This window comes from Streptopelia decaocto, assembly GCF_964273445.1.
Source record: "Streptopelia decaocto genome assembly, chromosome: 1".
Taxonomy (NCBI): Eukaryota; Metazoa; Chordata; class Aves; order Columbiformes; family Columbidae; genus Streptopelia; species Streptopelia decaocto.
The window spans coordinates 84341283-84362390 of NC_138663.1; the positions used below are offsets into that span (position 1 = coordinate 84341283).

The 21108-nt window shown below is 46.1% G+C and overlaps 2 protein-coding genes across 2 annotated transcripts; both read left to right on the forward strand.

The window, feature by feature from the left end:
• Window positions 1–1460: 1460 nt before the first annotated feature.
• On the forward strand, window positions 1461–5179 carry LOC309449377 (trypsin I-P1-like). The gene is made up of 5 exons (XM_082071451.1): window positions 1461–1616; window positions 2326–2494; window positions 3098–3351; window positions 4134–4270; window positions 5011–5179. Exons 1-5 carry the CDS (start codon window positions 1577–1579, stop codon window positions 5158–5160), a joined length of 750 nt encoding a protein of 249 aa, XP_081927577.1. The 5' UTR covers window positions 1461–1576; the 3' UTR covers window positions 5161–5179.
• Window positions 5180–16363: 11184 nt separating this feature from the next.
• On the forward strand, window positions 16364–20020 carry LOC309446546 (trypsin I-P1-like). Its single transcript, XM_082066378.1, has 5 exons — window positions 16364–16455; window positions 17164–17332; window positions 17936–18189; window positions 18971–19107; window positions 19848–20020. The coding sequence occupies exons 1-5, from the start codon at window positions 16416–16418 to the stop codon at window positions 19995–19997; spliced, it is 750 nt and encodes a 249-aa protein (XP_081922504.1). The 5' UTR covers window positions 16364–16415; the 3' UTR covers window positions 19998–20020.
• The last annotated feature ends 1088 nt before the right edge of the window (window positions 20021–21108 follow it).

Consider the following 21108-nt stretch of genomic DNA (forward strand, 5'->3'; position numbering starts at 1 on the left):
GGTTCAATACTGTTCAACATCTTCATTAATGGCCTATAGGACTGACGGAATACGCCTTCAGCAAGTTCACAGGTGATACAGAACTGAGGGGCGTGGCTGATACACCAGATGGTTTTGCCAGCATGCAGAGAGACCTCAACCAGGCTGGGGAACTGGGCTGAGAGGGGTCTCTCAGTGTTCCATGAGGGGAAAGGCAGGGTCCTGCATCTGGGGAGGAATAACCCAGGCACCAGTACACAGTGCAGGCTGACTAGCTGGAAAACAGCTTTGCCGAGAAGGATCTGGGGGTCCTGGTGGACAACGAGCTGACCGTGAGCCAGCGATACACCCTTGCAGCAAAAAAAAGCAAAAGACCAATGATGTCCTGGGCTGCATTAGCAAGTGTGTTGTCAAGCAGGTCAAGGGAGGTGATCCATCCTCTCTGCTCAGCACTTCTGAAGCCATGTCTGGAGCACCGAGTCCAAGCTCTGGGCTCCCCAGTACAAGAAAGAGATGGACTTGCTGGAGTGGGTCTAACACAGGACCACAAAGTTGATTAAAGGACTGGATCATCTTTCATATGACAACAGGCAAAGAGAGCCAGTATCCCTTAGCCTGGAGAAGACAAGGCTCAGGTGTGATCTTATCAATGTGGATGAACACCTAAAGGGAAGTATGAATAAAGATGAGGGAATCAGACTCTTTTCAGTGGTGCCTACTGACAGAACAAGAGGCAATTGGCACAAATTAAAATACGTAAAATGGAATTCCATCTGACCATAAGAAAACGCGTTTGTAGCATTGTTTTACTGGGAACAGAGAGGTTGTGCCATCTCTTTATCAGAGAGCCAGCTAGAAGTCCTGGCCTTGGACTTGTCCTTAAGCATGAAGGTAAATTTCTATCTGGACAGTACCTCTGTGCGTACCAGTCCTCCAGGACTCAAGAAAACAAAATTCTCATTTTTGCCACAGAAGAATTTCAGTGCATCATCGATTCTAATTTCTAATTCTAATTTCTCTCACCTAATCTAAATAAACTTTCTACTCCATTTCTTGATCAATTATTTGCAAACCCTGGCCAGGGACTCCTCCAAGGAGCTATAGTACTTGTTTTGGGCTTTGAATTAATATCTGTGCACATTTTTCCTACAAACAAGTGTATTAACTCAAGAAAATGAATTTGTTAAAACAGACTTAACAAACTCATCATTGAGAGATATTTTTGTGTGGGTTTTTTTTGTTTCTTTGTTCTTTTTTTTTTTTTTTTTTTGTTGCTCTCAACAGGTGCTGCGTGTAAGAACAAGACAAGGAAACAACTACACATCTTCCAAAGCCAAAATGTATTTTTAAATTGAAGGCTGCCCTCTGAAATAATTTAAAATACCTCTCTATCTTAGGAAAAGTTTATGATTAACGGATATGTGATTTTTATTTCTACCAGTGCCTGTAGTGCCCACATTTGCATCTTTAAATTTTCCACTCTGTACTTCTTGTCTGGAGAAAACCTTGGGCTAGAGATAAGGCCATTTCTAAAAATGTATTTCTAGCAGCTCACACTTCCAGTCCACCAGTCGGGGTCTGAGGCTGTGTCAAGATCATGAAGTACATACTGTTTGTTGCCTTTGTTGGTGTGGCTGGTGAGTGCATTCTTTACTTCTGTCCTTGTAATTTATAAGGAAACTCATTTTCTGAGCATATTTGCAAGGTAGTCTGTTGTGGGAAAGTGAAGTCCATTTTCAGTTTGCAAAAGTTTTAAGGCATAGCACTGTAACTTCTTTTGACTGCTGTCTGTTCATACTTGCTTCTGTCACAAAATGTGGAACAAATGCCTTCATAGGGGTTCTTGACCCAGGAGTAGTGAAACATGTCCATAGCTTCAGAAGAAGACTGTCTCTCTCTTAAGGACTATGAAGTACAAAGATAATTCCTCTGGCTCAGGAAGTCCTAAAGCTGCTGTGAATTTTTGGACTATGGGCAAGTGGTCCAAGGAAATATCACTGCAAACTTGTTTTTGTATTTACACTCAGTCCACCATTGACCACTTCTGCAAACAGGATGGTGGGACAGACATATCTTTGATCTGTTCCAACAAGATCACCTCTTCTATGTCCTTATGTTCACTCTGGGACTAGCAGGCAGTGCTTTAGATGCAGATACGTGAGATGCCAACCTAAGCCTTATCACCTTATTTTAGGGAGCAGCAAACGAATGTCCATTACGCTTGCCCACCACTGCTCCCATGAGTTTTTACAGAAGTAGAGCCTGCAGGTGAGATGCCTCAGGCAGTCACAGGCGCACAAGATTCCTTATGCCAGATGTTGACATACATCACTCCTTATCTCTCAGTTGCCTTTCCCGTCAACACTGACGATGATGATGACAAGATCGTGGGAGGCTACACCTGCGCAGCGAACTCTGTCCCCTATCAGGTGTCCCTGAATTCTGGCTATCACTTCTGTGGAGGTTCCCTCATCAGCAGCCAGTGGGTCCTTTCAGCTGCTCACTGCTACAAGACGTGAGTGGAAAAAGAATATTTTCTTCCATAACTTACTTCTTTCTTGCAGTTCACTTCTAGCAGGAATTCTGATCTGTGAGAGCCAAATACGTGACTCCCTTCTGAGAGAAGGCAACCAAGGCATGTGTGGCTCATTCAGGAAGGTGGGAGAAGGCATTATAAGGGGTTTTTCACTCCTGCAGATGTTTCTCTGAATGCAGAGCACTTTCTGAAATGACAATGCGATAACCTAGCAGCAGGTTATGGGCTGTGATTTCTTATAATTGCATCAGTCTTGGTAAGACTTAGCCACTGGAGAACAGGAAGAGGAATGAGGCGAGGGTGATAGCAGTTTGCCTTTTTCCAGAAGATTTGTACAAAGTACTGTTATATATTTAACTTGTCCCAGCTCAACAAAATAAACCTGCAGAAATTCACCACCTCTACTTGGAGTGGGTAAGATTTCAGTGTCAATCCCCAGGACTTATTGCAGGACAAGAAGGATAACCTGAATTAAAACAGCTACGCCAATAGTGATGTTGAAGTGAGTGCGTATGGTGACAGGGAGGTTTCTCATTGCCTGTCGGAAGCAGTAAAGTGTATGCCATTCCTGCTCTTTTCCAGTCGCATCCAAGTGCAGCTTGGGAAACAGAACCTGGCACTCACAGAATCGACACAGCAGTTGATTAATGCAGCTAAAATCATCCGCCACCCTAATTACAACTCCAGAACACTGAACAACGACATTATGCTCATCAAGCTTGCCGAACCAGCCCGGCTCAACCGAGCTGTCCAAGCAGTTCCTCTGCCAACCAGCTGTGTGGCCGCAGGCACCACGTGCCTGATCTCTGGCTGGGGCAACCTGCTCAGCTATGGCAGTGAGTACTCTGTGGGAACGTACAGCATCATGAGGGCCTGGGATATGCTCTAAGATGTCACCATTAAGTCCAAGTAGTATAGGGTAAAGCACAGAGAAGTGCTGTGGGACAGGCCTTTTTGAGTGATCAGTGTCTGTAGGATGGTAACCATTGAAGTGCTTTAAAGGCTAGCCTTTATAAGGTACTTCCTCTTGTTCTGTGTTAGAGACATGGAATCACTTCAGTCACCAGGATGTTCACACTGCCATCAATTTTGTGGCCTGGTGCCACCAGCTGTGCAGTGCCAAGCATTGGCAATTTAACAGATGTGCATGGAGTTGTCAGTTCTCTGAGAACAAGATCAAAATCTGTGACTGTCGATCTCAAATGCCTACAAGAGAGCTCCCTTCTCCTACACCAATGGTCAGAGGTGTGGACAGTGACTCATGTCTCATCCACTGGTGACAAGTAAACCTGCACCAGAGGAGCAGATGGTTTTCCTGAGGCCCAGGTTTCCTCCAACATACATGCTACAAGAACAGCTTTTAGCTCCACACTTGCCACCTGATGATTTTCCAGGTATCAGAAAAATAAATGTGGCTGCAGTGTAAAATGGTGGACCCATGGATAGAATCTGTTCCATCTAAACAAAATAAATCCATGCTGCAGTTACTGCTCAGAGGAAGAATGACGAGTGCTAAAGTAGGATGTTCAGTGATTACTTTTCTGCTAAGAAAGACCTTCTCTGGGCTCTGAAATGGGCTGAGAGATGTCATCAACCGTCTCCCTCTACTTTCTCATAGGTCTGTATCCAGATGAGTTGCAGTGCTTGGATGCTCCTGTACTCACCTCAAGCCAGTGCAACCAAGCCTACCCTGGGGAAATTACCAGCAACATGATGTGTGTAGGATTCCTGGAGGGAGGAAAAGACTCCTGCCAGGTGAAACTCCGGGCTCTCCTTTCCCATGTGTTTCTCTCCTGCCTTTTCCTAGTAGAACAGGCCATCATATTAGGGGAATATGTTATCCTCACTGCACTGGCATGTCTGAATGTTGTGATTTTCTGAACAACAGCAGACACTTAGGGTGCAAGTTGCTTATTAAGTGAGGCTGGATTTTTTCCCCACTCAATTAGTGATTGTCCCTTTTTTGAGACAATAGTCTGCCCTAAATGTCCACAGGCAGACTATGCCGCCTCCTGCACCTCAGGCTGTTGAACATCGGGGAGTGCCGCACCAGAGAGGCAGTAGTAATCACAGTGACTTTAGAGCCTGGGTCGCAAACCTTAGTTTTGGACTCACCAAAAATGAAATGGCCAGGATGCCAAGATCCAGGCAGTCTGGAAAATGAACACACTTCACAATTGCTCTGCCTTTACATGTGCCTAGCTCCAAGGACATATTTGGCAGAATAATGTTTAAGGCACACATATCCTAAGCATCTGCCAAAGACTGCATCCGTCAAAATCAGGCAGCTTACTCATCCTTAGCTGTGGTGCCCTTGGAGCTAAAGTAAGGCACAATAGTATTGGGGTAGAGCTGTAATCAGAAATGACCTTTCTAGAAGTTCTGTGTGGAAAAAGCCCAATGGAGCTCGTCGAATGTCCATGATTTCTGGGATCTCTGGCTCATCACTCATGCTGATACCATTTGCTGAATAACCGTACCTTTTATCTCCACAGGGGGATTCCGGAGGTCCAGTAGTCTGCAACGGGCAGCTCCAGGGCATTGTTTCTTGGGGTTATGGATGTGCAGAGAGAGGCTATCCTGGGGTTTACACTAAGGTTTGCAATTATGTCTCCTGGATCGAAGAAACTGTGGCTGCAAACTGAGACTCTCTTGTTCTATGCATCCTGGTTTTTCTCATCATTTTCTTCTGTTTTGGGTCTGGAGAGACAAAAATGATTCAAAAAAAAAAAAAATAAAGACTTTCAGGCACCTCTTCTCTGTGCAACGTTTCTCTGGGTACTTCCATAGGCTATGATACGGAGAAAAGAGGCAGAGAATATCATGCTGGGGAAAATATTTACTGTTTATAGTGCCTCTCAACTAGCACCATCTTGGAAGATTTTGCAGGTTCATCTTCAGGAGTCTTTCAGTCAGTTACAGGGAGGAGAGGAGAGGAGAGGAGAGGAGAGGAGAGGAGAGGAGAGGAGAAGAGAGGAGAGGAGAGGAGAGGAGAGGAGAGGAGAGGAGAGGAGAGGAGAGGAGAGGAGAGGAAGGCATGAAGGAACAAGTGCTGTTTGCTGACAGAGAGCTTTGTGCCTGACTCTCTCAGATGTTTTGTCACTGAGATAGCTCTTAGGAGACTGACAGGTGCCTGACTCATTGAGATAGGCACCATATACGAACAGGATCAGATTATGGGTTTGTGTCCCATTCTTCCGGTGAGGTGCGGAAATTACTTTACAACCTGTGAGGTTATAAAGAAGGTATGTTCATTCAGTGCTTGGCACGTGGGGGATAATGCCGCCCAAGATGTGTGCAAATTTCCAGCAGCTGCAAACTTGGTTAAATGCTCTAAAGTATTACATATTAATGAAAATTCTAGGAACACCTATACATAGTCATAACCTGACCCCGAGAAGTCGGTTCTTATTACAATGTGTTCCAGGAAATCGTTTCCACAGTCTGCCCCCCGCCCCGGCCCCTCCTCTTTGCCCCTGTGCAGTGCCACCTGGTGTTCGTGGGCGAGGGTCTCCTGTATGAAGGCCCACAGGACTCTTGGCTGTACACTTTTACCTCTGGCCTGGTGTGCTGCGTTGCCTGGGGCTCAAACTGATGAACTGCTTAGAACTGGCTTATCTCCTGTCCTGTGCCCAAGATTTTCATTATCTTGTTCACCCAAGGATGCAGCTAGGTTTTTTATCTTTGCAAGGCCTGTGAAGTCATCACCGAACTGCTGTTTCTCATACAATAAGTTACACAATGCTCTAAGCTAGGCAATTGCTATGTGGGTTAAGGGTTGGCTCTTTAAGTGTCTTTAAGTGTTGGTTAGTTGGTTCCCTGTATCACCGGAAGCACCAGCTAAATTCCTTCTCAGCATCTGCCTTTTTCCAGAAAAAGCCATGAACTCTAGCCTGGCATCTTTCCCTTCAGTCTGTTTTCACCAGGAGAAAGAGTTCTTATCTGGGAGCACTTGAAAGTCACAGGTTTGCCCTCCCTGACCACTGCGAGTGGACACTGGTTGATGTCTTTGCCTGGTATGTTCGGGGAAAGGAGAAGAAAATGTTGGAGGATGAAGAAGAGGATGCAACAAAAAGAGAAAATGAAAAGGCAGAGAAGAAATACTTCTATCATCAGACAGAGCAGATTCTGAAATATGACAGACAGGTGTGTTGAGAAGGGTAGTCTGGAAACAGTCCCAGTCGTCTGTCACTATCCCCCGGATGTGTCAAGATCTCTAGTGGGTAAAGAAGAAATTCCACTTTCCAGATTCTTCATTTTCAAATTTCTGGAATATCCTCACATGGCTGGGACATCACTAATGCCTGCGGTGGACAGTGCCATGAAGAGGTCACTGACAAAGTTGTTCCCTCCTTTGTGCTATCTAATAAGAGAAGCAGACATCTGCAGAGCACTCTAGATGTGAGGACATTGTCTTTCTCACTCTCTTTGCTGACATGTGCACACACTGCTTTTATCACACAGCTCTGCACAGCAGGAGTGAGAGGATTACAGAGCTGTGAGCCATGGTTGGAGCCTAAGGGTCAACAGGAGAAAGTGTCCTGTACTTTATTTTTCTCAGGAAGAAGTCCAGTGGGATCAAAAGCAATGCATTTGAGTTCACAAAGCCATGCAAACCTTGCACCAACCTGGCATGGCAGGGAAGTAACCAAGTGGTAGAGGCAGTCCATGTCCAAAAATTATAACAGTGCCTTGGGCACCAATATAAAAGTGACAGAGATGCCTCACTACTCTGGAAAAGGATTTATCCCTCTGCCTCAGCAGAATTTCCCCATCCCAGCTTGTGCCCATCACCTTTCAGTCATTTCCTGGGCACCCCCAAGGAGAGTCGTTCTCTAACCCATCCTCAGCTCCCTCTGGGGAATGAGAGGCTGCAACTAGTGTTTCCCTGCCTTCTCATCTCCTGGCCAGACAAACCCAGAACCCTTAACCTCTCCTCACCTGCCCTGTGTTCCGGTGGCTCACCACCTCCAAGACCTCTGAGAGACATCTGCCTTGTCCTGCGGACACAAGGTGGTTCCAGTCCACAGCTGTGGCCTCCCCAGTGTGGAACAGGGTGGTGGAATGATCCCCCTCCTGGACCTGACAGCTCCATTCTGGCTAGCAGAGCCAAAGGTATGGTGGATTATTGCCACAGAGCACCTTGCTGACTGGAGGTAGTGTGTTGCCCCACACAGCCCTGGGTCCTTCTCTCTTGAGCTGCTCCCTAAGCTTGTCCAGCGAATGGATTAGGTCCATCCAGAAGGGACCTTTTGAGATCCTACAGGCTAGCCCTTTCTGCTCAACTGGGGTTACATTATCCAAGAAGATGTCCAGTTGGGCTTGGAATATCATCAAGGATGGAGATGGCACAACCTCTCTGTTCCCAGTAAAACAATGCTAAAAATGCATTTTCTTATGGTCAGATGGAATTCCATTTTACACATTTTAATTTGTGCCAATTGCCTCTTGTTCTGTCAGTAGGCACCACTGAAAAGAGTCTGATTCCCTCATCTTTATTCATACTTCCCTTTATGTGGCCCAAATCCTCAGCATCTCTTCTTGCTCATGCCTCCCACTTTGGGCACATTTTATTCTCAGGCAGCCAGGAAAAGGGGTTCTGGCTTGGTGGGGGTTTTTTTGTGGTTTTTTTTTGTTTGTTTGTTTGTGTGTGTGTGTTTGTTTTTTTTTTTTCCCTTGACTCTCTTGATCCCAGAATGAGAGGTGCTATGGGTAGGGATAGCATGGTGAAGCTGAGACCTCCATCACAATCTTTCCTTGGTGAAGTTCAGGAACTTTCCCAACTCTGCTGCAGAGAATCAGAGAAACTGAATAACAGCTCCCTGCAGGAGGGCTGGAAGCTACAGGCAGAATGCTGGGCTCTTATGATGTCCATCCTGGTCCTGCTTCTCGCTGACATTAATTACTGTACTCACAGTAAAAAGAGAAAGAAAGCCCCTGCACAGTCAGGAATTTCAAAAAAATGACAAAAAACCCTTCAGCCCAAAACACCCCCTCCCCCCCCCCAATAAACAAACAAAGAAACAAAAACACACCCCCACAAAAAAACAAAACCCCAAAAAACAGCCAACAACAACAAAAAAATACAACACCTCCCAAGAAAATGAACAAGCTATGCATGGGGGAGAGAGGGAAAATGCAAGGGATCTGGGTGTGTCCTTCAAACCTTATTCTTCCATATCTCAAGGGCTTCAGAAGAAGGGGAACTCTCAGTATTCCTCCCATGCGAGCTCAGCATAGTTCTGTTGATACCACCCCCTTCTCCCAGCCCCCTTCCATCTCTGCAGGGTTTATACTTCCCTGTGACAGTATGTGTTGTTCCCCAGTGTCCCCAGCCAATCCTTTCTCACATACCAAGTCCTTGCCCAGCCCCAATTTGTCTCTTCCTCACTCAGTGCTTTGTCTTCACATATCTCTGGGGAGCTACAAAAGGCAGGTCCCTGAAAGGACAGGAGCTTTTTCCCCATGGCTCCCTGTTGGTTCTTTGTGGCCATGCTGGCCCCTATGGGTAAGTGAACTGAACTCCCCATGATTCCCCATGGATTCCACTGCTGCTGTCCCAGCTACGTACCCGGTTGCTGGCACTGCTTCACTACCCAAAGATTTCAGTGCTGAGGATGGGCAATGAATGAAGTGGGCAGGAATTCCTGAATCTCCTGCATTGGCTGTCTGTGCACAGCCCCTAAAATGGTTCTTTTCTGGACACAACCTGTCCAGGAATTTTTCTAGCCTATGCAAGACAGATTGGAAAATCATCTGCTGATCTGAAGAGCTGTCTAACCCCTTCCTCTGCTCCTTAGAATGTCCTCTGTTCTTTCTCATCCTCTTCTCTACCAACTAGTTTTTACCTAGTTCACATTTTTTCTTCCTCCTCAATGCTTTTTCTTTTGTCTTCCAGCGTTGGCTCTTGAACAGTCCCCGGACACAGTGATACAACAAGACCAGTCTGTGAATCTGAGTTGTTCCAAGAAGCAATCCTCCAGCACATATATGTACTGGTACAAGCTGCCTTTGGGGAAGGACTCCAGGCTGATCCTAGTAGCTTCTGTATATCAAGGTAGTAAAGCAGAGGTCGAGAAGGATTTCCAAGACCGTTTCAAGAACAGTGAGATACAAGGAGATGGGGTGACCCTCTTCATAGAGCATGCCCTTGTCAATGACTCTGGCACGTATTACTGCGCTGAAAGTGAAACACAGTGGCTAAGCTGCTGAGGAAGCTGAACAAAATCCTCCACCCCCTGCACAAAAGGGACCTGCTTTCCTCCTGTTTGGTGCTGCATAAAGCACGATGATCCCTTTCCACTCATTATCTCCTCTGCTTCCTAGTCTTCCCTTCTCAGATTCTGTGAGTTTATTTGTCCTGTTTTCTCTCCTTGCCACCCAACTCCTCTTTGCCTCTCATTTAACTCTCATTTACATTATATTCACTTCTGTCAAACGCTCTTCCTTTTCTGCCCCTCTTCCTCTCTTGACCTTCCTCCTTCTGTCTTTCTTTAATTTGCATGAGTACACTCATCCTCTCATTTTACACCACTCATCATTTGCACTGTCAAACACAAAGGAGGTTCACGTGGGATGTTTTGATGTACCTTCAGATAAAGGCAAGGCCAGGCAGGTGGCATAGAAGCCAGTAACAAGTAGGAGCTCCTCACATGCTCCTCTGTATACAACATCCTGTCTGAGGTTCTCCTTTGGCCAAGGGATATGTGCAGCACAGCACAGGCCTGAAAGCTGCATTGCACATGTCAAAACACACATCAGTGTGTGGCACAGGCTTGCATTGGGCACTGCAGTTGGTTTCCACACTGCAGTTTCATGTCCTAACATACGGGCTTCTCAAGCCCTAAGCCCAACACCCGACAGAGCAGACATGGCCTGTTCCAGATCACTCTACATGTCTCACGCTATGTATTCTGCAAGGCTCCTAATGCACTGGTCTGCCACCTGCACAGACCACAGAAACCCATGGAAAATGGAGATCCCTCACATGGACACCTCAAGCACAGCTTTCTCTCAGCTGGAGTGCTGGGGTTCTTGTGTATGCATGGGGCTTCTTCCTGTTTCCTGCACAATTTAGCCTACACTCTTTCTTATTTTCTCCCTTTTCTTTTGAGAAATCTGTTGTCATTCCTGAATCTCCTGTAGGCAGTTCATGGGAACGAATGCAATGGGACACACTTGGACTTGCAACAGAGGCTCTAGGAGCTAGAGACATTGCTGTACCCTTCTGCTAAAAGGACACATGGGAACATCTTCACTGCAAAGCCCATGACAGACTTGAGCAGCCTGATCACTTGCTCTCTTGCATGAGTAAGCCTTCCACTGCCCTACTTTGCTGGACCTACAGCATGGCACAGATGTGCAGAGGCTGTGTCAGACCTGACATTTCTGATCAGTAATATATTTCAAGTGGGTGTATATTTAATAATTGATAACTATGTAAATATAACACTGAAGTTCTAATGTTTTCTTCCCACAACCCGGTGTACGCTCTCGCACACTTTGGAGACCACTGCACTGGAACACTGTAAACCAGGAGCCTGTTGATTACAGATGCCAAAGAGCAAAAGATGCAAAACCCATCCTCAGACACTCTCCTGGCCTCCCGCAACAGGGGATTTATCGTTCTTATGTCAGATGGGGCATGTTTCAACAAGCTCTTCCCAGGCAGGATGGACTTTGGGAGAGAAAATCAGCAGTCCCTCCACCGCACAGCTCTGTGAGATGTACAAGGACTAGCATGAGAAATTCCTTCACTTCGTGCTCCTGGGAGACCTTCTCTCTGCCAGCCCATGCTCACGCCAGGTTTCCCTTTCCCAGGATCTTGCATCAGCCTGGACAAATGTATTTACTTTATCTCAGTCCAGTGGCCATAGAATCATAGAATCATTTTGATTGGAAGAGACCCTCAGAATCATCCAGTCCAACAGTTAACCTATCTCTGGCACTAAACCATGTCCCTAAGAAACCCACCTACACGTCTTTTACATACCTCCAGGGATGGTGACTCAACCACTTCCCTGGGCAGTCTGTTCCAAGGCCTGAAAACTCTTTCTGTGAATAAATTTTACCTAATATCCAATTTAAGCCTGCCCTGGTGCAACTTGAGGCCGTTTCCTCTCATCCCATCACTTGTTACTTGGAAGAAGAGACCAACACCCTCCATGCTACAACCTCCTTTCAGGTAGTTGTAGAGAGAGAGAAGGTCACCCCTCAGCCTCCTTTTCTCCAGCCCCATTTCCCTTAGCTGCTCCTTGTAAGACTTTGCTGCCTTTTCCACTAGGCAGCCTTCCAGCCACTCTTCCCCAAGCCTGTAGCGTTGCATGGCGTTGTTGTGACACAAGTGCAGGGCCCGGCACTTGGCCTTGTTGCACCTCATAAAATTGGCCTCACCCATTGGCATGCCACCCCTGGGTTTGTCTCTGCTCTGCCTGGTTTTCTCCCATTGCCCCTTCAAACCTAGTTTGAAGCTCTTTCAATGAGCCCTGCTAGCTCCTGTCTGAGGATCCTTTCCCCGCTTTGAGACAGGTGCCTCCCATTTGTTGCTAGCAGGCCAGGTGTCATGTAAACTGACCCATGATCAAAAAACCAAAATTCTGCTGGGGACACCAGTTCCACAGCCAGGTATTGATCTGCTTGGGTCTTCCTCTATCATCCCTCATCACATCCTGCAACTAGGGGAACAGAGGAGAACACTACTTGTGCTCCTGATCCCTTAACCAGTCGTCCCAAGGCCCTGAAGTCCTGCTTGATTGCCTTTGGATTTCCTATTGCAGTCTCTTTGCTGCCCACCTGAAAAATTAGTAGTGGAAAATAATCTGAGGGTCTTTCCAGGGCAGGAAGTTTTCTCTTCATGTCTTCAACTCTGGCCCCAGGGAGGCACCAGACTTCTCTAAGAAGTGGGTCCGGTCTGCATATCGAGCGTTCTGTTCCCTTCCTATGACAACGACCCATCTTTTTTCCTTTATAGCAGCTGGTTTGATCGAGGGTGCAGATCGACTTGTCCTCTGCGGTACCTTCAACTTAGCTGAGCCATCTTCCTCCATATTGTTGTTCGGTTGCACTTGCAGAGCCTCATGACTGTTGTGCAAGGGAATCTGGGAAGGTGGAGTAGTCACAGCAGAGACCCTCCTCCTTCTGTGTCGGGCAGGAACATGCTGCCATTGCCCCCTATCCCTTGAGTCACTAAGTTCCACCATGCGGAGAGTAGTGAGTCCTCTGTACAATGCACCCTGTCTACCCGCTGGGCCTGCCCCAGGGAAGGTAGGGTGCAACTCCCAGTGGTCTTTCACTCTCCCTGATATTAATCAACCTACTCACCTCTTCCTGGAGCTTTGTCACTAAGCGCCTCTACGTGGACACATTGCCCACAGCTGTGTTCACTGATGCCATCCAGTATCGGCGTAGGAGCAGGGCGCACCCTGTAACCTGACGCCTGGGTGGCAGCGTCTTCCCACCAGATCTTGGTCTGGACAGTTGCATCCCTTGTGTTGGAGGCCAGCCTTACGGAAGACATGGCTTTCTGCCAGGTGGATACAATTACTCCCTGGTTGAGCTTCTGCGCCCTTCCTGCACGCCCTTCCACGCAAACTGCCACACAAGCTGCTATGTCCGCTCTGTTTGCCACACTCCGGTTGCTAGCACTCCCTAGGCTGTTTTTTATAGGCGTGGTCACCGTTGCCCTGGCAATGCCCAGGCCATGTCAGTAACTATCACAAGAGTTGGCGGTTCCTGGCACTTGCCTCGGCGTTCCCCTGCTTTGGGAAAATCCTCCTTGTGCTGAGATCTGCTGCTTTGCTGCAGACCAAGTTGGCTCCAGAGCAGCTCCCCTCCGCAACTGAATGTGAATCATCCCTCCAGAGTTGTGGGATTTGATCTGCTGAGTTTGAGTTGGCTGTGTCGTAGTTGAAGTCCTAAACGGTATCTGAACCTCTGTTTTGTAATGTTGTTGGAGTGCTGAATAATTTTAGACAAACCCCATTTCTAGTTGGTTCTCTGATAAAGAGTTCTGCTTGGAATAAAGTCTCTTTGGAGCTTATCGCCTGTCTAAATTGACTTTTGGGGTACCTCCGTGACAGAGGGTAAAGGAAAAACAGGTAAGGGATTATATGTGTTCATGGCCAAAGGATTACATGTGCACACCCGCTTATTTTTGTCATTTGGCTAGGATGTCAAAATTTCACCATTCTGCATCTCAGCCCCCTCCAGGTTGCTCCGAAGTCCGGATCCTAGGTCTCTTGAAGTAATCCTTCAGGCATCAAAGTCCGTAGAAATAAACAATTTACTTGAATAGTACAGCAGCAGTCTCAGCTCGAGCATTTGTGCCTTCACAGAGGTGCTGAGCTGAGCATAGAAGTCCCTGGGAAATTATACCCTTACAGACCATTTCCCACCCCTCACATGATGATTCAGTCCAATAGTAATATTTGAGGCTGGGGTCCTCTTGCTTCTCATTGGATTCTTTGACTGCATTGAGACAGGCCGTTGTTTTGTTTAGCTGCAGACATTGTTGATGGTCCATAGCTGCTTCATGCTGGCCTTGAAGGTGTTATTTTGTCTGAAAGAATCCTGTTTTGCTCAGCAGAGTGCAAAACAGGCATTACCTTGTGGGTGGTGTTGATGGTTCGTAGCTGCTTTGTTTTCAATTAGCTAGATACAAGGTTGGTGAACATGAGAGGAGCCTTACGACGTAGAGTTTAAGATTTCACCAAGTTCAGCTAACTAAGGAACTAAGCAGACAGTATATTAAAAACGATGTGACCTTATAGTTCTAAGTGATTCACTCTATTTAAAACACATTTACCTAGGCTAAATGACTAATAGAAAACTTGAACTGGGCTCATCCAGTGATCTGTGAGAAGTAGAAGATCATTGCCATACAGACACCTTTGTTTGGCAAAGAGAGCTCAAAGTAGGCTCACCCAGGCTGCCACGGCTATGGAATAAAGTGGTTGGCTAGTAGTCAAATTGCATACAGTGAGAAAGGTATGCACGAGACTCATCTGCACTCACAACTTATTGTTGTTCAGTGTGCCATTCTGCTTCCTTGTGTGTTTCCTAAAAGGAGTTCTTGGCCTGGCTACAGCTCAGACCCTTACTGCCTTCAGTGCGTGTAGCAAACTGTGGCTGATTTGGTTGAGCGGACAGGGGTCAAGTGCATCCATCTCACATCCTCATAGAGAAGCAGGCAAATTATTGGTTACATAAATGACAGTGCAGTGGATTAAAAACTGGCTTCACATCCAGTGCCAGAGGCTTGCAAGCAGTGGCAGATGATCCAGCTGGAAGTCCGACTGTGGTGGTTTACACCAGGGGTTGATACTGGGTTCAATACTGTTCAACATCTTCATTAATGGCCTATAGGACTGACGGAATACGCCTTCAGCAAGTTCACAGGTGATACAGAACTGAGGGGCGTGGCTGATACACCAGATGGTTTTGCCAGCATGCAGAGAGACCTCAACCAGGCTGGGGAACTGGGCTGAGAGGGGTCTCTCAGTGTTCCATGAGGGGAAAGGCAGGGTCCTGCATCTGGGGAGGAATAACCCAGGCACCAGTACACAGTGCAGGCTGACTAGCTGGAAAACAGCTTTGCCGAGAAGGATCTGGGGGTCCTGGTGGACAATGAGCTGACCGTGAGCCAGTGATACACCCTTGCAGCAAAAAAAAGCAAAAGACCAATGATGTCCTGGGCTGCATTAGCAAGTGTGTTGTCAAGCAGGTCAAGGGAGGTGATCCATCCTCTCTGCTCAGCACTTCTGAAGCCGTGTCTGGAGCACCGAGTCCAAGCTCTGGGCTCCCCAGTACAAGAAAGAGATGGACTTGCTGGAGTGGGTCTAACACAGGACCACAAAGTTGATTGAAGGACTGGATCATCTTTCATATGACAACAGGCAAAGAGAGCCAGTATCCCTTAGCCTGGAGAAGACAAGGCTCAGGTGTGATCTTATCAATGTGTATAAACACCTAAAGGGAAGTATGAATAAAGATGAGGGAATCAGACTCTTTTCAGTGGTGCCTACTGACAGAACAAGAGGCAATTGGCACAAATTAAAATACGTAAAATGGAATTCCATCTGACCATAAGAAAACGCGTTTTTAGCATTGTTTTACTGGGAACAGAGAGGTTGTGCCATCTCTTTATCAGAGAGCCAGCTAGAAGTCCTGGCCTTGGACTTGTCCTTAAGCATGAAGGTAAATTTCTATCTGGACAGTACCTCTGTGCGTACCAGTCCTCCAGGACTCAAGAAAACAAAATTCTCATTTTTGCCACAGAAGAATTTCAGTGCATCATCGATTCTAATTTCTAATTCTAATTTCTCTCACCTAATCTAAATAAACTTTCTACTCCATTTCTTGATCAATTATTTGCAAACCCTGGCCAGGGACTCCTCCAAGGAGCTATAGTACTTGTTTTGGGCTTTGAATTAATATCTGTGCACATTTTTCCTACAAACAAGTGTATTAACTCAAGAAAATGAATTTGTTAAAACAGACTTAACAAACTCATCATTGAGAGATATTTTTGTGTGGGTTTTTTTTGTTTCTTTGTTCTTTTTTTTTTTTTTTTTTTGTTGCTCTCAACAGGTGCTGCGTGTAAGAACAAGACAAGGAAACAACTACACATCTTCCAAAGCCAAAATGTATTTTTAAATTGAAGGCTGCCCTCTGAAGTAATTTAAAATACCTCTCTATCTTAGGAAAAGTTTATGATTAACGGATATGTGATTTTTATTTCTACCAGTGCCTGTAGTGCCCACATTTGCATCTTTAAATTTTCCACTCTGTACTTCTTGTCTGGAGAAAACCTTGGGCTAGAGATAAGGCCATTTCTAAAAATGTATTTCTAGCAGCTCACACTTCCAGTCCACCAGTCGGGGTCTGAGGCTGTGTCAAGATCATGAAGTACATACTGTTTGTTGCCTTTGTTGGTGTGGCTGGTGAGTGCATTCTTTACTTCTGTCCTTGTAATTTATAAGGAAACTCATTTTCTGAGCATATTTGCAAGGTAGTCTATTGTGGGAAAGTGAAGTCCATTTTCAGTTTGCAAAAGTTTTAAGGCATAGCACTGTAACTTCTTTTGACTGCTGTCTGTTCATACTTGCTTCTGTCACAAAATGTGGAACAAATGCCTTCATAGGGGTTCTTGACCCAGGAGTAGTGAAACATGTCCATAGCTTCAGAAAAAGACTGTCTCTCTCTTAAGGACTATGAAGTACAAAGATAATTCCTCTGGCTCAGGAAGTCCTAAAGCTGCTGTGAATTTTTGGACTATGGGCAAGTGGTCCAAGGAAATATCACTGCAAACTTGTTTTTGTATTTACACTCAGTCCACCATTGACCACTTCTGCAAACAGGATGGTGGGACAGACATATCTTTGATCTGTTCCAACAAGTCACCTCTTCTATGTCCTTATGTTCACTCTGGGACTAGCAGGCAGTGCTTTAGATGCAGATACGTGAGATGCCAACCTAAGCCTTATCACCTTATTTTAGGGAGCAGCAAACGAATGTCCATTACGCTTGCCCACCACTGCTCCCATGAGTTTTTACAGAAGTAGAGCCTGCAGGTGAGATGCCTCAGGCAGTCACAGGCGCACAAGATTCCTTATGCCAGATGTTGACATACATCACTCCTTATCTCTCAGTTGCCTTTCCCGTCAACACTGACGATGATGATGACAAGATCGTGGGAGGCTACACCTGCGCAGCGAACTCTGTCCCCTATCAGGTGTCCCTGAATTCTGGCTATCACTTCTGTGGAGGTTCCCTCATCAGCAGCCAGTGGGTCCTTTCAGCTGCTCACTGCTACAAGACGTGAGTGGAAAAAGAATATTTTCTTCCGTAACTTACTTCTTTCTTGCAGTTCACTTCTAGCAGGAATTCTGATCTGTGAGAGCCAAATACGTGACTCCCTTCTGAGAGAAGGCAACCAAGGCATGTGTGGCTCATTCAGGAAGGTGGGAGAAGGCATTATAAGGGGTTTTTCACTCCTGCAGATGTTTCTCTGAATGCAGAGCACTTTCTGAAATGACAATGCGATAACCTAGCAGCAGGTTATGGGCTGTGATTTCTTATAATTGCATCAGTCTTGGTAAGACTTAGCCACTGGAGAACAGGAAGAGGAATGAGGCGAGGGTGATAGCAGTTTGCCTTTTTCCAGAAGATTTGTACAAAGTACTGTTATATATTTAACTTGTCCCAGCTCAACAAAATAAACCTGCAGAAATTCACCACCTCTACTTGGAGTGGGTAAGATTTCAGTGTCAATCCCCAGGACTTATTGTAGGACAAGAAGGATAACCTGAATTAAAACAGCTACGCCAATAGTGATGTTGAAGTGAGTGCGTATGGTGACAGGGAGGTTTCTCGTTGCCTGTCGGAAGCAGTAAAGTGTATGCCATTCCTGCTCTTTTCCAGTCGCATCCAAGTGCAGCTTGGGAAACAGAACCTGGCACTCACAGAATCGACACAGCAGTTGATTAATGCAGCTAAAATCATCCGCCACCCTAATTACAACTCCAGAACACTGAACAACGACATTATGCTCATCAAGCTTGCCGAACCAGCCCGGCTCAACCGAGCTGTCCAAGCAGTTCCTCTGCCAACCAGCTGTGTGGCCGCAGGCACCACGTGCCTGATCTCTGGCTGGGGCAACCTGCTCAGCTATGGCAGTGAGTACTCTGTGGGAACGTACAGCATCATGAGGGCCTGGGATATGCTCTAAGATGTCACCATTAAGTCCAAGTAGTATAGGGTAAAGCACAGAGAAGTGCTGTGGGACAGGCCTTTTTGAGTGATCAGTGTCTGTAGGATGGTAACCATTGAAGTGCTTTAAAGGCTAGCCTTTATAAGGTACTTCCTCTTGTTCTGTGTTAGAGACATGGAATCACTTCAGTCACCAGGATGTTCACACTGCCATCAATTTTGTGGCCTGGTGCCACCAGCTGTGCAGTGCCAAGCATTGGCAATTTAACAGATGTGCATAGAGTTGTCAGTTCTCTGAGAACAAGATCAAAATCTGTGACTGTCGATCTCAAATGCCTACAAGAGAGCTCCCTTCTCCTACACCAATGGTCAGAGGTGTGGACAGTGACTCATGTCTCATCCACTGGTGACAAGTAAACCTGCACCAGAGGAGCGGATGGTTTTCCTGAGGCCCAGGTTTCCTCCAACATACATGCTACAAGAACAGCTTTTAGCTCCACACTTGCCACCTGATGATTTCCAGGTATCAGAAAAATAAATGTGGCTGCAGTGTAAAATGGTGGACCCATGGATAGAATCTGTTCCATCTAAACAAAATAAATCCATGCTGCAGTTACTGCTCAGAGGAAGAATGACGAGTGCTAAAGTAGGATGTTCAGTGATTACTTTTCTGCTAAGAAAGACCTTCTCTGGGCTCTGAAATGGGCTGAGAGATGTCATCAACCGTCTCCCTCTACTTTCTCATAGGTCTGTATCCAGATGAGTTGCAGTGCTTGGATGCTCCTGTACTCACCTCAAGCCAGTGCAACCAAGCCTACCCTGGGGAAATTACCAGCAACATGATGTGTGTAGGATTCCTGGAGGGAGGAAAAGACTCCTGCCAGGTGAAACTCCGGCCTCTCCTTTCCCATGTGTTTCTCTCCTGCCTTTTCCTAGTAGAACAGGCCATCATATTAGGGGAATATGTTATCCTCACTGCACTGGCATGTCTGAATGTTGTGATTTTCTGAACAACAGCAGACACCTAGGGTGCAAGTTGCTTATTGAGTGAGGCTGGATTTTTTCCCCACTCAATTAGTGATTGTCCCTTTTTTGAGACAATAGTCTGTCCTAAATCTGCACAGGCAGACTATGCCGCCTCCTGCACCTCAGGCTGTTGAACATCGGGGAGTGCCGCACCAGAGAGGCAGTAGTAATCACAGTGACTTTAGAGCCTGGGTCGCAAACCTTGGTTTTGGACTCACCAAAAATGAAATGGCCAGGATGCCAAGATCCAGGCAGTCTGGAAAATGAACACACTTCACAATTGCTCTGCCTTTACATGTGCCTAGCTCCAAGGACATATTTGGCAGAATAATGTTTAAGGCACACATATCCTAAGCATCTGCCAAAGACTGCATCCGTCAAAATCAGGCAGCTTACTCATCCTTAGCTGTGGTGCCCTTGGAGCTAAAGTAAGGCACAATAGTATCGGGGTAGAGCCGTAATCAGAAATGACCTTTCTAGAAGTTCTGTGTGGAAAAAGCCCAATGGAGCTCGTCGAATGTCCATGATTTTTGGGATCTCTGGCTCATCACTCATGCTGATACCATTTGCCGAATAACCGTACCTTTTATCTCCACAGGGGGATTCCGGAGGTCCAGTAGTCTGCAACGGGCAGCTCCAGGGCATTGTTTCTTGGGGTTATGGATGTGCAGAGAGAGGCTATCCTGGGGTTTACACTAAGGTTTGCAATTATGTCTCCTGGATCGAAGAAACTGTGGCTGCAAACTGAGACTCTCTTGTTCTATGCATCCTGGTTTTTCTCATCATTTTCTTCTGTTTTGGGTCTGGAGAGACAAAAATGATTCAAAAAAAAAAAAAATAAAGACTTTCAGGCACCTCTTCTCTGTGCAACGTTTCTCTGGGTACTTCCATAGGCTATGATACGGAGAAAAGAGGCAGAGAATATCATGCTGGGGAAAATATTTACTGTTTATAGTGCCTCTCAACTAGCACCATCTTGGAAGATTTTGCAGGTTCATCTTCAGGAGTCTTTCAGTCAGTTACAGGGAGCCATCTCTGGAGCAAAACATCTTTTCTGTTTATGAGGTGAAAGCTCTACTTGAGGAATGAAACAATCTCTTGCTAGAGCTTGCTGTCTTCATGTGCCAGTGCCACTGGAGCTGCTGCCTGTACCTGGCATGAAGTTCTCCTAACCTCGGCTCACACGAGAATTGAAAGTCCATGAAATTGCTGCCAAAGTTGCCAATGGGCTGTGGAGCTGTGTTAGAATAAAATTTAAAAAAAAAAAAAAAAATATATATATATATATATAAATAAAAAAAAAAAAAGAAAAAGAAAAGAAAAAAAAAGCAGAGAATTTGAGTAAAAGAAAAGTATATAAAAAGCAGAGAATAGGTGAAATGGGGAATGGGGAGAATTTTCAAAGAAATCTGACCCTAAGGAGAGGAGAGGAGAGGAGAGGAGAGGAGAGGAGAGGAGAGGAGAGGAGAGGAGAGGAGAGGAGAGGAGAGGAGAGGAGAGGAGAGGAGAGGAGAGGAGAGGAGAGGAGAGGAGAGGAGGAGAGCAAGGCATGAAGGAACAAGTGCTGTTTGCTGACAGAGAGGTTTGTGCCTGAATCTCTCAGACGTTTTGTCACTGAGACAGCTCTTAGGAGACTGACAGGTGCCTGACTCATTGAGATAGGCACCATATACGAACAGGATCAGATCATGGGTTTGTGTCCCATTCTTCCGGTGAGGTGTGGAAATTACTTTACAACCTGTGAGGTTATAAAGAAGGTATGTTCATTCAGTGCTTGGCACACGGGGGATAATGCCGCCCAAGATGTGTGCAAATTTCCAGCAGCTGCAAACTTGGTTAAATGCTCTAAAGTATTACAT